General features: G+C 40.0%; 1 protein-coding gene across 7 annotated transcripts in view; it reads right to left on the bottom strand.

Moving 5' to 3' along the window:
* The window catches only part of ASTN2 (astrotactin 2), a gene marked incomplete at both ends in the record, with an annotated part of 976,717 nt that overhangs the window by 155,368 nt on the left and 803,206 nt on the right, over positions 1-18,143 (bottom strand). For all 7 annotated transcript variants that reach the window (XM_080708339.1, XM_080708335.1, XM_080708337.1 and 4 more), the window contains 2 exons: positions 10,627-10,775; positions 13,072-13,205. In XM_080708339.1, the coding sequence (XP_080564465.1) occupies positions 10,627-10,775; positions 13,072-13,205 (283 nt within the window). The remainder of the gene's footprint in view (positions 1-10,626; positions 10,776-13,071; positions 13,206-18,143) is intronic.

Raw genomic sequence — 18,143 nt, 5'->3', positions numbered from 1 at the left:
ACACACACACACACACACACACACACACACACACACATTTCAGGTGAAACAAGATGAAGAAAGTTTAATTCTGTGTGACTTTACTTTTGGAATAATATTTGTATATCCTAGACATAAGGCAGGAAGGATTAGGTCTTGACAAAGTCTCTACAAAAAGTACTCAGCATCAGTATTTCTTGTCCTGGAAGGAGATTCCAGTGAGCACAGAGGGGAATATGGTTTTCTTTACTTGACATCTGTAACAGGCAGCTGGTACTGAGGATGAAGAGGACAATGGGAGCAGGGAGGAATTGAGACCCATAGTGAAGTCTTTTGAGCCAGGAGGTAACTCCAGAGAGAGGTTGGTAATCCTGAGTATGAGTAATCAATTAACACGATGAATTACTGGGACCAAAATCTCAAATCATAGCCTCACTTTCCATGGGTATCCTTACAGACCCACTAGACTGAATTCTACCCGTTTTCTGTGCTTCTACAGCACCTGAATCATCTCAGCACCCATCATTCTGTACTAGCAATTCCTTGTTAAAATGTTTCTCATAGTTCACAGGAAGCTCCATTGAGCTCCATGAGGCAGGGGCCATGCCTACCTTGTCATCATTCCATGTCCAGCAGACACAAAAGTACCTGGACCAAGTAAGAGCCCCCATACACACTAATGGGATGAACGAGTGTCTGGTGACCTGTCAAGAACTCTGATTTAGAATGAAGGCTGGGTGTCATGTGGAAAGAAACAGGATTAAGACTTTCTAAGTACCTGTCGTATTGAGAGGCTCTTGAACTGAGAATCCTCTAACTCAAAAAACAGCTGGACTGACAGAAACATTTTCTGAGGCTCTAAATCAGTTCCAGATGTTCCCAAGTCATGCCATTTTGTACCTCGCCCTGTAAAACATATTTCCCTCACCACCCTCCACCCCCTTTCTCCACTCTATCTGAGGGAGTGGAGTCTAGTCGCCCATTACATCACCTCCTTCAAGCTGGTCTAGAACAAGCAGAGAGCAGGCAGGTGAGAGCACTCCGGTTTCTCAGAAAAAGAACATGGTTTGGCCAGGGCCCAAACTGCTGGAGAAGCTATCTTTAACTCCCTCAGGATTCCATGAACACCCCAAACGTAACTACCTCAAATGAACCCACATCTCTCAACTACTGAAGAAAAGGGGTTTTGCAGTCCTTCACCTGACTTTATTCTCCATACGTATTCATCTTCTCAACTGCTTACTTTACTTGCGATGGTGATGGTCTTTATTCCAAGGTCTAAGAGGGAAAGGTATACATGAGTCCAGACAGGGAATGGGAGGAGAAGATCTTTTCAAATGCAGATGAGACTCTTTGGTCATAGGGAAGGCAGAGGATTGAGGTTAGGAATGGGAGAAGATAGAGATGTTCTCTGACCATTTGGATATCCTTGTTGATCCAGATCTGAGTCTAGATGAGCCAGCTCATGTATGAACCAGCTTGGAGAAATGAAGACAAAGGTAGGATGAGACATAGGAAGAAAGTGACAGGGAGGGAAGAGACAAAGATATGAAGGAGATGCACACAAAGAGGGAGAACGAGTGAAAAAAAAATCAAGACAGGATAGAGAAATGAAGAAATAGAGACAAGAGTCAAGAACTGGCAAGAGACAAGCCTGGGACCAATCATCAGGGGAGAGGCCCAGCAGGCTCCCAGATGCCAGGACAGAAAGGGACACTGGCAGGCTCCAGATGTTGCTGCCTTTTGTGAGGAACTGCAGGGGGATGGCAGAAAGGGCCTGCTGACTCTGTGGGAGTCAAAAGAGCCAGCTGGCCTTCCTGCCCTGAACCAAACCAGCTGTAGCTGTGACTCCTTTGGTGGAAGGGAGCAGCCCCTGATTTTTAAAAGTTAAAAGATCCAGCAGAAGAAAAGAGGATGACCAAAGAAGATGCATGCAAGTGTGGTGGGACTATCGCCAGATGAGCAAGTAGGGGTTACGGTGCTGGGCCAGACCCTTCCTCTTCTCTCAGTCTTCTCATCTTTACATTGAGAAGGGAGGACTCGAGGCTGAAGCTCCTTCCACTCTGAACTTTTAAGATTCTCAGAAACTAGCATACAAGAAATAAACAAAGTGGCCAGTCTGATGGGTTATGCTACCCATGCAGTAACCCTCCAGTTGTTCTGCAGGGGCTAGCTACACAAATGTCCTGTATTCCCTTATTTATTTCCATCTGCCTCTAGATTTATTTTCATCCAGAGAAAATTATACTCGATACAATATGGACAGGCAGAAAGATCTTTGGATGTGGCGGGGAAAGCTCTGGAGTTCCCTTTAACTAGCAATGTGTCTAACCTCTGGAAAAATCCCTTTCCTCTGAGATTTTTTTTCTCCATAGGTCAAACAGGGGATTTGGATTCATTCAATCTGCTTGTGTCTTAGCCCCCCACCCCCTTCTTACTCCCAGCCCCTGTGTCTACCCTGCCTGAGAGGCTGAAACCCATGCCAGTTGCTCTGATGAGACCACGTGGGAGAACCAGACGTCTGTTTTTAATATCGATGACAGATTAGCGTGCGGGAAATTCAGCCACCCCCCAAAACAAACCCGGTCTCTGCTCATAACAACTGGAACAGGAGGCTACTTATTCTTGGCTTTCCCAACTGCCCCAGAACCAGCAGATCAATGGTTTCTCTGAAAGAAACAAAAAGGGCATCAGACCCAAGGGAAGGATTGAGGGTAAGGGACAGGAAGAGAAAATAAGCATGTTGATAGTTAAAAAGAAAATAGGTGCCGGGCGTGGTGGGGCACGCTTGTAATCCCCACGCTTGGGAGGTGGAGACAGGAGGATTATGCAGGTTCGAAGCCAGCCTTGCTGGCTTAAGAGACCCTGTTTCCAAATATAAAAATATAAAAAATAGGTCTGGGAGTGTAGCCCAGAGGTAAAAGGGTTTCCAGGAACCCCAGTACCACCATAAAAAGAAAAGAAAAGGCGTGTGGAACATAGAGCAGTGTGTGTGTGTGTGTGTGTGTGTGTGTGTGTGTGTGTGTGTGTGTGTGTTAGCTTGCAAACAAGGGAGAAGAAAGAGAGAGAGAGATGTCTGTAAGAACCTACGTCTGTCTGTGCATACAGGAACAAGAAGCTTGTGAATAAATAAATAATTCCAGCCCTGGATTTGGCTGCCGGCAAAGAGCCAGAGAGATCAAAGGAGAAAGTCCACATTTCCCTATTTTGGCCTCACCTGACCAAATGTGTGAGTAATTCTAGCTCCACTCAAAACAAGTCTTAACATTTATTTTCTGTTTTCTTTCTAACTCTTACTTTTTCTTCCATTGTTTTTATTCTTGCTTTTCTCTTTTTTATTATGGGATAATTAAATTTGATTAGTACCAACTATGTTCCCCAAACTATGCTATAGTTAACCCTTAAAATAGCTTATAACATAGGTGTTTTTTTCTCCATTCCACGGATAAGGAAACTGAGGCCAAGAAAAGATGTTGACTGGCCTGCAATCTCTCAGTGAAAAGTGGTAGAGCCTGAAATCACAAGTCAGCTTTCCCATAGTTCCTATCTCTTCATTAGGCTTCTGTCCTCCAAGATAAAATTCATCTGAATGAGATAAGGAATTTGGACCAAGTTCATTTTCAAGAGGTTTGACACATGGTAAAGGTGACATCAAAGAAATAGATAAGGTAAAGGCATTGGTTGGACATGATGCATTTTAGGTTTACTCTGCACTCAGCTAGGCTCTAGGACCACTTAGGAACCCGTAAGACTACATAGTGCTCAAAGAGTTAATATCAGAGTTGACAAGTTAATATATACATATACCTACCCATATGTAAATCAACTCAGTGAATTTTTTTTTTTTTTTTTTTTTTTGCGGGTCTGGGGATGGAACCCAGGGGCATTCGACCTCTGAGCTACACTCCCTGCCCTATTTTTTCTTCTTTATTTTGAAACTGGGTCTCACTGAGTTACAGAGGGCCTCACTAAGTAGCTGAGGCTGTCCGCAAGCCACGATCCTCCAGTCTCAGCCTCCCAAATGCTAGGATTACTAGTGTGCACCACCACACCCGGCTAAACTCGTTGAATATTAAAAATCTACATATGACTGGTGCTTATGGGAAGACTCCCCCAAAGATAGTTGTCCAACCAAGAGCTACAAAATTTGATAATGTAGAGAATTGATCATGAAAATCAATTCACACAAGAAAAGGTTAAAAGAACCAGTCTTGGTGGTGCATACCTTTAATACCAGTACTTGAAAAGCTGAGACAGGAGAATCATGGGGTCCAGGCCAGCCACAGAAACTTAGCAAAGATTTCTGCAACTTACTGAGACCCTGTTTTAAAAACAAAATAGGGTTACAGTTGTAGCTCAGAGGTAGAATGCCCCTGGGTTTAATCCCTAGTACAGGAGAAGGAAGAGGAGGAGGGGAAGAGGAAGGAAAAGGAAGAAGAAGGGGAAAAGGAGGAGGAGGAGGAAGAGGAGGAGAAGGAGGAGAAGGAGGAGGAAGAGGAGGAGGAGGAGGAGGAGGAGGAGGAGGAGGGGGAGGAGAAGGGTGGCAGTAAGGAAGCGGATGCAGAAGAAAAGTTTAAAGTAACCTACATGGGAATTGGGTAAGGTATAATTGGGTGGTATGTGCATATATGTCTCTACCATCTTGTACCACATTGAGATGTACGAGTACAATGCACCAATAAAAAAAAAGAATCTACAAATTTGAAAACAGTCTGTGCATGGCAAACCTGGACCAAGTAATGTAAATGAAGCAAGTTTTACATGGTTAAAAAAGGAACTCTTGGATTAAAGCACTGTTTCCTGGCATATTAAGAAGAATCTTGGGTCTCTATTTTTTAATTAAATGTAATGTCAACTATATTTATTCTCCATACTACTGGAAACATTTAAGCAATTAAAAACACACAGAGAAAAATATATAAAACAAGTTTTCAAATAATTGGAAATCAGGGGGAAAAAGAAGAAATCCTGAGAGAGAGAAAACAAGTTATGTGAGCCCTAAAATTTCTCTTTGCTCTAAGAACATGCCTGGCAGATTCCCTAAATTGAGAGATGGAGTTTTGAGTTCAAAGATATTAAAGTGACTAGCATTTATAGGACAAAGTGATGGAAAGGTGAGAACTCACCCAGGATTCAACAGAGTACTTTACTGATGCACCTGTGTGTGGAAGCAAACTACCACTCCAAAAGGACTGGAAATGGTGTCTACTGTTTAAACAAGGTCAATAACTTCCTGTTTCTATAAGCAATCCTGGGAAACTTTACAACTCATGGGCTACTGTGTAAACAGAATGGTCTCTCTTCAGCAATATGAAATAATTAGCCCTAGACTAACCACTACTCCAGTTCTTCCTAACAAATCTTAAAGGCAAGATTTAAAAGATCATCTGGCTGGGCGTGGTGTCCCACGCGTGTAATCATCGCTCTTGGGGAGGCAGAGAGGAGGATCGCGCTGTTTTGGAGCCAGCCTTCCTGGCTTAAGAGACCTTGTTTCCAAATTATAAAATAGGTCTGGGAGTGTAGCCCGGCTGTAGAAGGGCTTCCAGGAACCCCAGTACCACCAAAAATAAATAAATAAATAAATAAATAAATAAATAAATGATCATCTGGAAATCCTGGTGTACGCCAGTGATGCCAACAACCTGGAGGCTAAGGTAGGATTGCAAGTTGTAGTATACCCTGGGTTATTTAGTGAGAATATGTCTCAAAAGGGGCTAGGGCTGTATATAGCTCAGTGGTAGAGAACCTCTGAGTTCAGTCATATATATATATATATATATATATATATATATATATATATATATGTTCACTTTTACTAACATTCATTGGGGTGGTGTATTTTTTCTTTACTTTTATAAATTAAACTGTTTTCAAGTAACTTAACTATCTCTGATAAAGAAGTTAAAATCATTTTTAGAAATAAAAATATCTAGCATCTAAGAAGGCAAAAGTCATAAGGTCTGGTATTCAGTTAAAAAAAAATTACCAGGCATACAAAGGCAGCAGGAAAACGCAAACCAACATGAGGAGAAAAACCAATCAATTCACACTGACTCAGAACTAGTACAGATGTTAGAAAAGCAAACAAGAAAATTTAACCTTATTGTAACTGTACTCCATTTGTTAGCAATGTTAAGACATGGAATACATCAACAAGACTCAAATAGAGTTTCTAAAATGAAAATTACCATATCCAAGTTGAAAATTTCACTGGTTAAAAACAAGATTTGATTAGACATTGGAGAAGATATTGAAGACAAAGCACTAGAAATGATCCAGAATAAAACACAGAGAGAAGAAAGAATTTTAAAAAGTAGGATTGCTATCAATGAGATGAGTAACAACTTCAAGTAGTTCAATACACATGTAATCGGAGTCACTAAAGGCAAAAAAAAAAAAAAAATGGGGAGAAAAAATATCTGACAAAAAAAAAATGGCCAACAATTTTCTGAGCGTGATGGTATTATAAACTCACAGATCCAAAAACTCAGTAAATGCCAAAGGCAAGAAATAGTAAAAATTTCTCAAAATTATTAATAGAAAGTCTTAGAAAGTAAAGGGTAATATAACCAACCTCAGGATAAATAAATTTACAAATACAGCCAAATATTTTAGTACTACTCTTTTAGTTACTGATAGAACAGAAAGACCAAAAACCAGGAAGTAAAGAAGACTTGAAAAACAAAATCAACCTATTTTGGTATTTATAGAACACCCCACTTATAAATAGCAAAATGCACATTCTTTCAAAAATAGATACTACATATAAGAATATATCATAGTTTGGATCATGAAACCCAGTTTCAACAAAGTTAAAATGTTTAAAGCTATAAAGTCATAAATAGTATATTACTTGACCTCACCTCAGTGGAATCAAATTAAAGATCAATAACAAAAATGTATCTGAAAACAATTCCCAAAATTTAAGAAGCTAAATGACACGCATGCTTCCAAATAACCCATGAGCCAAAGGAAAAATGGCAAAAAGAAATGAAAAATTTTGAACTAAGGGAAAATGAAAATATAACTTGACAAAATCTATTAGCACTACAGAAATATTTAAAGGGAATGATTACACAAGAAAGATATTAAATCAATAACCTCGGCTACCATTTTAAATATGCAAAACCACACACACACACACACTAAGCTAAGCTAAGCTAAGCTAAGCGAAGTAAACAATAAAGATCTGAATAAAACTCAGAGAAAGAAAAAAAGAGATTAAACAAAAAGCTTATTTTCTGGGAAGAATAAGATAAATTTCATAGCCAGTTTAACCAGAGTGATCAAGATATAAAGGGAGAGATGGGACAAATTACCAGTATTAAGAAAGATTTATATCACTAGAAATTCAACAGATATTAAAAAGAATAATAGCAGAATAAGATAAATGGTGTTTCCTAGTAAACTTGATAACTTAGAATAATTAATAACCTGAATTTTTATTAGATAATTAAATTAGTAAATTTAAAAAATTCTTACTAGAAAAGGTTTAGGACCAGATGGTTTCACTGGTAAATTCCACCAAACAATTAAGGAAGAAATACTATGAGTTTTATCCAAACTGATATTTTGAGAAGACAAATTTCAGGAAACTGAAGAGGAGACACTTCATAAGACCATGATTATTCAGATAATGAAAAAGACAAAATCATTGAATGAAAAGAAATAAAGCTAAATGCCTCACAAACATAGGTGCGATACTTCTAAACACGCACTTGTAAGGGAAAAAAATTAAAGACAAACCAAAGGAAAAAATCCTGAACGTAATTTCAACACATCAAATGCAAGAATAGATTAAGAAGATAATATATCATTATCATGAGAGATTTGTCACAGGAATGCAGTTTGTTTTATCTTTAGAAAATTCATCAGTGTAATTTATCATATTAACAAACCAAGAAAAAAGCTATATGATCATTTCAATAGACACAGAAACTTCAACATCTGTTCCTTCTTAATTAAAGCAAAAGCAAAGCAAAACAAAACAAAATCCTTGTAACAAAGTAGGAATAGACGTTACCTTCTCCAACCTAAGAAAGGGCACCTACAAAACATTAGCTGGCATCATACTTAATGGAGAAAGACTGAAGGCTTTGGGCCTAAGATTAGAAACGAGACCAAGATACTTGCTCTCACCACCTCTATTCAATACAGATACAGGAAGTCCCTGCCAGAGCACTTGGGTAAGAAAAAGATAAAAAAAAAAAGCCATTCAAATAGAAAGAAATAGTAATAATTGTCTCTGCTTGCAGATGACATAATCTTAGGTAAAGAGCACTCAAGGAAAAACTGAGCTTTCCAACTCTGAAGGCATGTAAGCAAAGTGGATTTTGAAGAGTGTATTAAAATGATAAAGGGGCTCCTAGTGGAAGTGAGGGAGTTCAGAATACAAGAGGAACTTTATATAAAGGAGGAGAAACCCCAATGGGGTGATGGAAGGCTCTAGGGAAGGGTGTGATGAAAGAGAGAATTAATGAAGGAAACACAGTGATGTTATGTGCATGCATAAAATTATTAACACCAGCCTCAATATAATGAATGGGGAAGGGGACCAAGAAGGGAGAGAGCCAGCAGGGAAGCTTACCAAGCGCTGTATCCATGTATGTCCCAATCACTACCATTAAAAGTATATTTTAAAACAATGATAAAGGGGAAGCAGAACTAGGTGAACTTTTAAGGTCCTTCTTACTCTGGAATTTTCTACTGATGTTAGAGGAGTTACTCCAAATCCAAGGGAATTAGTAGAGTATGTCAAAGGAATTCTAGAAAGAATAAGTGCCGAGAGAAGAGGGAGACAACTATGCTGAAAGGGCCAAGGAGCCTTTGCAGAGAGCACTGCCTGAGTGTGGACAGAGCTGCTGCATGGTATAGAAGGGCAAGTGCTGCACGGGGATAAAGACAGACCTAGATCTACCACATGCTGGTTGTGAAACTTGGACCAAGTCACATACTTCTCTGGAATCCACTTACTTTACCTGTAAAGCAAGGTTGGTAGCCATTCGTATCTTGCAGTTTTGTCTTTATAATTCTGAAAAGAGCAGTACGCTATAAAGACACAGAGCATTATCACTAATACCATTATCATGAACACCCCGAATAAGTTTCATCTCGCTTGGTATCCGTGGTCTCTAAATCTCTGTTATTATAGGATAGCACTCCATAAAGACAACCAAACAACACACACTCACACATTCACAGCTACTTATAAATTCCACCCACATAAAAAGAAAAGTGCAAGCAAATGCACAAAAAGACACATACCCTTAGACTTGTGTGTGCACACATACTTACTTAGACACATAGTCTTGCACAAACACACAATACATGTATAGAGTCAAAAGACAGAAAAAAATTAACAAAAAAAGATAAGGCAAATCGGCTTGCCCAATTACTATTCCATGATCATCCCCTCTCTGAAAGTGGTGCCCCCTTCAGCACATTCTACCCCCATTCTCCTCGGACAAGCCACATCAAGCCTAACACGCCAAGCACTAGCCAATGTGGCTTCTTGCGTCACAGGTAACCTGGTCCTCTCTGACCCATTTCATATTTGTAGCCTCGCCGTACCAGTGTCTCCCCTGTTTCAGAGGAAGTGGAGTAAAAATAGGTGAGAGAGATCATCGGGTTGAGACAGAGAAAGGAGAGGAAACAATGAATGGCCTTTCATTCACTCGTTCTTCAATCAATCAAAAAAATATAGGTGCTGAAAATTGAACCTAGTTTAAGTTGGACATTTTTTCTCCTCATTTTTATAATGTAATTGTTGAAATAACCAATTAGGTATACTTCCTTAGTTCCTTCAATAACCCAGTGGTGGTCCAGGATTAAAATATGAATGTAAGGAGTCACCAATAGTTGGATAAGGTTGGTCAGTGTCAGTTCCCTAATCTTCATGATTAGTAAACCCATTTGTTGTGTTTATTTGGTACAGTAAACATCAACCCTCTTGAAGATGAGGGGATTAAGGGAGATTCTGAACAAGTACTGAGCTCACTGCATGGCACAGGAAGAAGAAGCCCATCCAAGATCTGGCTGGGAAAGAATCATTGTTGACTAGAATTCTCAACCAAGAGCAGACAATATAACCCCAGAACAGATCACAGGTAAATGCTTAGACTCTTGGAAATGTCCAGGATTTAGAAGAAATCAAGAAAACATTTTGAGTTACAACCAAATGCAATCTTCTTAAAAGACATCTTTTATTAATACTACTTCATGAGGAATGATTTCCAACTCTATTCCCCAAAACCAGTTAATAAAGATTACTTCCATACATCTTAGTAGAAAAATACATTGCTTTAATACTTCATCTGAGAGCCAGAAATAATATATTTTACAGACTGATATTTTCAAACTTGAGACCTGGAAGCCTTCTTGAATAGAGAAAAGTGAAATTCTTTTCAGAACCAACTAGCCTTTTCTTATATGTTTTTGAAGGTTCAACCCAACTGTAACATGCTATGTTCCCTTCATCAAAAGAATACTAAAAGCTCACATTGGGATGGGCACCAAAAAATCACTAAGCAATGAAACTCCCCAATGCCTTTCTAAGCCAGATGATATCAAGTCCCCAAAGGCATTAGAAAAGTTAAGTTTCCCTCCTCTGCCATACTATCCCAACAAAATGGGAAATCAAGTACTCACCTGTGTAAAGATCGGTATCTGTGTATTCATCCACTTTCTTGTGCTGTAGAATATAGTCGGAGACCTTGGTCCCAATAGCTGGCTGAACATCCACCCACTCCAAGGAGACCACTGTGCTGGAGGGCTCCACCGTTGGGGACAGCCGCAGCCTATGTGGGATGACAGGGAAGTTGGTGTTGCCAGCCAGCATCAGCTGAAGTCCAAGAGTTTGTGTCAAGCGGAAGTTCAGACTTCCTAACTCCATCCACCACCAAAACTTCACGTGATCTTGGACAAATCATTTCACTTCTCAAGGCTTAATCTCCCTCTTTCATAAAACAGGGACACAGAGGGTAACCTTTAAAATCAACGTGGAATTCAACAAATTAACCCGTGCATACAATGTGTGCTCAATGGAAACCGATTGGTTTTCCATTTATTTCAACTGTATTCTCTATAGTGTTTCATTTTTAAATAAACTGGCAGTGACTTTAAATAAAGAAGCCTTCTATCTTTCTTCCATTCCCTTCAGATCCCCAATGTATCAGTCAACTGTTTAATATCCGTAAGTCTCTCAAAAGGAGAATTAGTACTTAATACTATCTAAAAAGAGCAGGAATCCTAGAGTGAATCTTTTCGTAAAGCAATAAAAAATGAATGATTTAAGATTGTAGCTGGATTGGTTCTTAGAGATAATGAAGTATATTTCATGCATTTAAACAAAGTAAGAAGAGCAAAGCCAAGAAAAGGGAAATGGTTTGCATAAGGTCACACAGCAAGTTGAGGACAGGACCATAATGGTAATGTAGCTTATCCCCAGTTCAGATTCTTTCTTCTTTATACTATACCACACTGTCTCTTCGATGTGATCCTTCTCAGCCTCTAAAGGTGTACTATTAGACTCTGATTCCTTGTATTGGTTATTTCCCACTTCTACTTTGCTTCGTGTGTGTGTGTGTGTGTGTGTGTGTGTGTGTGTGTGTGTGTGTGTTAAATTCACTGAGAATTGAACCTGAGGCATTCTACCTCCAAGATATACTCCTAGCCCTTTTATTTATTTATTTATTTTACTTTGAAACAGGGTCTTGCCAAATTGCTGAGGGTCTTGGTAAGTTGTTGAAACTGATCTCGAACCTGCAACCCTTCCGTCTCAGCCTCTCAAGTACTGTGATTACACGCCTGTGCCAGTGCACCGGCTCCCCTTCTCCTTTCCAGTTGTATTCCTCCAACCACGCTGGTCTTTCTTTGCTTCCTCAAAGTTCCTGTGTTCACTTTCACTCTTCCTTCCTCACAGTCTGTTGCCTGGCTGACTCCTACTGTAACCCATGTTCTTCAAAGAGCTCATGCTAATCATGCTCTTCCTCTCCATTTAAAGGATCTCATTATTCTCCTTGTTGGCAACAATTTGTTTTTTTCTTTATTTTCTTTCTTTTTTGTGGCCCTTGGGATTAAACCCAGGGGTATTCTACCTCTCTGCTGTACCCCTGGCCCTGTTTATTTTGAAGCAAATTCACTAAATTATCAGAGCTTTGCTAGGTTGCTGAGGCCTCAAATCTATAATCCTCTTATCTCAGACTCTTAACCTCAGGGCTTACAGGTATATGCCACCACTTCCAGGGTTTTTTTTTAATATAGTTTCCTCACTTATTGGTTAAACTGTATCTTATTTATTTTCATTGGGTATCTGTCTTTGATAAATTGTCACGTCACTAAATGTGCACACCATGGCTATCTTGTTCATCTATATTTATTCCCCAGAGCCTGACACACAGCAAGTGTTCAAAATTATTTTGTTGAACAAATGAGTAACAGTTTCTTAGAAAAGGTTCTACACTTTCTTAATAGTTCCAGGGCCCAAAAGAGGAACTGAGAAAGCAGTAAGTTATCAAACTGTTCCAAAAAGAAAGAAGGAAGAAAGGAAGGAGGGAGGGAAGGAAGGAAGGAAGGAAGGAAGGAAGGAAGGAAGGAAGGATGGAAGGAAGGAGGGAAAAAAGGATGAAAGGAAGGAAGTGACTACTTGGCATGGTTTAAAATTCCACACAATGAGCTGGATGTGGTAGTGCATGCTTATAATCTCAAAACTTGGGAGGCTGAGACAGGAAGATCACAGGTTTGTTTCCATCCTCAGAAATCTAGTCAGACCTTGTTTTAAAAGAAAAAATAAAATAGGGCTGGAGGTGTAGCTCAGAGGCAGAATGCCCCTGGCTTCAATTCGTGGTGCCACGCACAGAAAAACATTCCACATAATGAGATACTGTCATCTGCCCCTGTGCTATGATTCCAATCTGACAAAACTTCCTCCTTCTCTCCCAAAGAAGAAGGTAGGTACTGGAGACTTTAGGGATCTGGTTAGGCATCCTGGGAACCGAGCCAAGACACAGCCTGGCCTGGCAAGACAAGAGTGTGAGTCTATAAAGAAATCCATGAAAAGGGGCGGCCAGAGGAAGAGGGGCCATACATACGTACACCGGCTGCGGAAGTGGGCTGCAGTTGGGAAGCCCACTGGCGTCAAAGGCACTGAGGTCACACCTGCACCAGTCATCAATCACATCTCCCTTCCCGGAGCACCAGTAGGAACTCATCAGTGCACTCTTGAAAGCCTGGAAGATGGAATAACATAAGAAATGATGAGGAGAGCAGCAGAGAGACTGAAGCTAAAGGTGCTGATGGCCAGGATGGCAGCCAACCAAGGCTTCAAGTAGGCTTTCTAGGCACAGGATGTCTTTGCTTAAATCCTTAGCACCCTACAACCAGGTTTACACATCCTGAGCCATTCTTTACCCAGAAGCCAGAGTGATCATTAAGGCACAATACTAACAATATGCATTGGGAACCTCTTCTGGCCCTGGCACTCTGACTATATTGACTTGTTTTATCTTCACAATAACCTTACATGATAGATAGTACTATTATCATTAACCATTTAAAAAACTGGAAAACCAAGACACATGTAAATTAAGTAACTTGCCTGACGTTCACAGTATGTGACAGAGTTTGGGTCTTATGCAAGAGAGTCTGGCCCAGACACTGCTCTCTTAAATACCTTGCTACAGTGCATATGACCTTGATTAATGCCTTGATTAAAAACCTTCAGAAGCTTCCTGCAGTTCTCAAAACAAATTCTAAATTTGTTTTAGCCTCAGGCCATCTCCCTCGTCTCCTCAAGCACCCCTTTTCGACCTTTGCATGGTACATGGTCTCATACCACTCTCATGAAACCACTCACATTTCTACCAACAGTGAATTCCTGTCTAAATCAGAAGACAGTACATTGTTTCTGTAAAGGGCCAGAGAATAAATATTTTCAACTCTGTGGCCAGGTGGTCTCTGCCACAATTACTTAACACTGCCTTTGTAGCATGAGAGTGGCATGGACAATACTTTAAATGAACAGGCATAGTTGTGTTCCAACAAAATTGTATTTACAAAAACAAAGAGCTAGCTTGTGGCCAATGGGCATGGTTTGCTGACCTTTGTTCTAAATAGTGACCAATGTTCTATGTAACTGAGATGTTGCTCTCAATGCTGATCAATATTCTATGTAACTGAGATGTTATTCATTGTCTCCTTTTTTTTTTAATAACCTGTCCTCTGGAAGTTTCTTCTCTTGCCCCAAACTCACTCATTTGGTCTTTACATCCTTATTCAACCAACTATTAATGAATAGATGAAATATTCCCTTATTTAGGAATCCCATTCACCCTGACTTCCTTCAACCTAGAACTGACCATGTTTATCTTCTGGGCAGAGTCATACTACTAGACCAGTCACATTTCCTTGTTCATCCCACCCAACAGACACTCATCCCACCAAGGGCAAGGACACAATCTTATCTCCATAAGTATTCTCACCAGACTTAACATCCTTATTCAACCAACTAGTAATGAATAGATGAAAGAGCCCTGAAGAACTAATCATTAATGTCCAGTAGCAAAGAGATCATAGAAAGCATCATCATAATAACAACTTATTCTTCAGTTCAGTCAATGACGTGCAGGCCTCACATCTTACCTGTTTCTTTCTTCTCATCCCTTAGGATCAGATATAGAAGATACCTTTAATGTGTGCTTTATATTTGAGTGAACGGGCTTGTTCACTCCATTTACACTGACATTTCAAGACATGGTGAGGACTCGGAATATATGACAGCTCTCTTTACAATTTAAAGATTCAATGTGTGCAGTGGCACATGCCTGTAATCCCAGTACTTGGGAAGCTGAAATAGGAGAATTGCAGATTCGAGGACAGCATCAACAAGTAGTGACTCTCATCAACTTAACAAGACCCTGTTTCCAAAAAACAGAATAGGGCTGGCTGTGTAGCTCAGAGGTAGAATTCCTCTGGGCTCGATCCCCGTTACCTCCCCCCACCCCCGACACACACATAAAAAACCTTAAAGAAGATTCTTAAAGATTCTAGAGAATGTTGACACCTCTCTCTCTCTCTCTCTCTCTCTCTCTCTCTCTCTCTCTCTCTCTCCTCTGCCAGGTATATGTTTTGCCAAAACCAATTGTATTCTTTCTTTCTCTTTTTTTCTGTATTGCTTACTTTCTGTCATTTAATATTTTGATACTAAGGTTGATTTTTTTAAATGAAAACAGGATCTAGCTAAGTTGTCGAGGCCATCCTCAAACCTGTGATCCTCCTGTCTCAGCCTCTCAACTATTTGGATTACAGATGTGCACCACTGTGCCCAGCTTCTGTGAAAATTTTAAAAATAAAAACAGGACCCTCGTCCAGAACCACAGATACCTGATTACCCAGACATCACTTTTTCCATCCTGAATTACTTAGAAGAATCATTTACAAAATCTTTATATAAAGTGGGTCTGGGGTGTCTTTTCTTAGCTACCTAGAACACAGATCTAGAAGAGCAGTGTAAGTATCAAGAATACTGTGTAGCTGGGTATGGTGGTACACACCTGCAATTCCAGTTCTTGTGAGGCTGAGGCAAGAGGACTGAAGCTTTTAGGATAGCCTTAGAAATGAAGTGAGACTCTCAGCAACCTAATGAGATTCCATTTCATAACATAAAAATAAATAGGTCTTGTGGTATAATTCAAAGTAGAATGGAGGGGTTCAATTCCTAGGACTGAAAAACAAACAACAACAAACAAAAAAAAATGCTGTTGTGTAAGCCTCCATCACATTTCTCCCAGTGGTTTTAAATAACCATTTTCTCTTTTTTTAAAAAAGAAAAAAAATGGGGGAAAAAACTAGAGACTGAACCTAGGACCTTGTGCATGCTAGGCAAGCACTCTACCACTGAGCATAGCCATAGCCCCTCTCTTCATGGTTTTGACAAAAAGATTCCAATTAGCTCGGTCACATGTTCTTACCCATATCCTCTCCTAGTGATTAACACATTATCTAATTTATCCTGAGTCCAGTGTAGTACCAAAAGAAATGAAAAAGAAGTACACTAAAAGCTAATGTGCATGAAGCACCAAATTATATACTTTAAGTGCATTGAAAAATGTAATCCTCACAACAGTCCTGAGAGATAGATATGATTTATAGATGAAAAAATAAAATTCAGGGCAGTAAGTAGAGTAATTTTTCCAAGATTGCACAGCAATAAAATGGTAGCAGATTCCCAGACCAGATCTCTGTTACTCCCAAGAGCATGTCTTCCTATTCAAAAATACAAGGCAGCAGGGTTACTTCCAAGTATGGTTGCCAGATTTAGTAAATAAAAATATAGAATGCTCAATTACATTTAAAATTCAGACATATACTTTTAGGGTAAGTATATTTCACAAAATATTTGCATATAAAGTGTCTGGGACAGAGTCCAGCACACAGTAAAACGTTGGTCCTACTATGTGCAAGAACCTATGCTGGGAACAAATGTCCTTTCTCTTACCAACACCAGAGAGAGTTACTCTCACTCACAGGGACAGAATCAGATGAGACGATGAGATGGCATGAGGTGATGCTGGCTGTCAGCCCTTTTCTCTTTCATTTGGAGGTTCCCCTTAGTGAAATGATTCTGTACAACTGCTCAAAGCTTAAGATTCCATAACATCTCCAGCCAGTGCTCAGGACTTCATTACCATAATGGTGAAATCCTGGCCATGGGGGAAAGTGACACAGATGGTAAGATTGCATCGGACTCCAGCAATAAATAGAGAGAGAACATCCTGTTTTTTGTGTGTGTTTTTGTTTTTGCACGTGTGTGTGTGTGTGTGTGTGTGTGTGTGTGTGTGTGTGTGGTTTCTGTAATCAATAGGAGCTTGAGCTTGTGAGAAAACCAAACAAAACAGGAAGTCTCTCTGGACTTTGTGAGTTTCGCCATCCAGGCCGTTCTTGGGAAGAAATCCTGCCAGTGAGTCTCCACAGCCACTGGCTCTTTCCCAGAACCCTGAGGAACAGAATGGGGGACTGGCGTGATGGCCAGGCAAACCCTGGCTCGAGCACAAACACACTCTGATAAAAGGCTGACATCAAACAGGGAGCCCTTGTGAGGCGGCAGAAGCCAGTGGCGTGTCAGTGCAGGATCTCTCTTCCCTTACGTCTTTGGTCCTTTGCAACACTCCATCCACAGTCCAATTAGGTCCTGAGGGAGAAGAACTGTAGTCTGTTCCAACATTGCAGGAATCTGTCTGTAAATCATCTGATCTAATCCATTTACAGATGCAGATATTGTGGCCCAGAGAGGCTGGCTGGCCGGCCCAAGGTGACAGAGACACTTTGTAATCAATGTGCGCCTCATTACCCTGAGAAGGGTCCCTTATCCCCATCTGCGTACCAGCGTGGAGGAGAAGGGAGTTACTTGAAAGTCCATTTGAATTCTGGCACCCTTGACTTTCCTAGGTCACACAGAAACAACATGCCAAGATTTTATTTAAAATATCCTTCTCAGCTGCTTTGCTTTGGGTCATATACGTGTATTTGTATGTGTGTAGGTATGAGTGTGCATGTATGTGTTCATATGTGTGTTCTCAGAAGAAAATGAAAGCTCATACTAAAGGCCTCTTTGGCTTCTGGGTTTTGAGTAAGTAGAAGGATCTAAGAAACAAATCCTGTACTTAATACAAGGGCTACTTTTGCATGGCCATTGGTTTTCATAACAAAAAAAATTGTTTGCATTTCCAGAACATGTAAATGCTTCCAACTTCTAGCTAATTAGTTAGCAGACCGCGTTGGGCCAGAGGGAAAAAACAGCCACAAGAATGTTAAGCAATCAAAACAAACTAGGATTTATTCCTGACTCTATTGTTACTTTCCCATTTGAACTTGCACAAGTGATGCCTCTTCCTAAGCCTTAATTTTCTCATCTGCAAAATGAAGGGGCAGAAGATATATTTCTGAAAGTTTAATTAAGTTCAATAAACATTCACTGAACTTCTTACTCCTTACCACGTGCTGTCTAAAAGTTAAGAAAAGGAATGAACAAGATCCAGTGGCTAACTTCAAAGGACTCACGGTTTAATGGTAAAGACACACACAAAGAATTAAAATTGCCATGGTTCAAATGCTGTGGAGTAACACACACAGGAGGCTGTGGGAATAAAAAAGAAGAGGCCCTTCCAGCT

The sequence above is a fragment of the Muscardinus avellanarius genome, assembly GCF_963383645.1.
Source record: "Muscardinus avellanarius genome assembly, chromosome: 13".
Classification (NCBI taxonomy): Eukaryota; Metazoa; Chordata; class Mammalia; order Rodentia; family Gliridae; genus Muscardinus; species Muscardinus avellanarius.
Note: the sequence above shows the minus strand (reverse complement) of the source record. Positions and strands in the feature narration are given on the sequence as shown.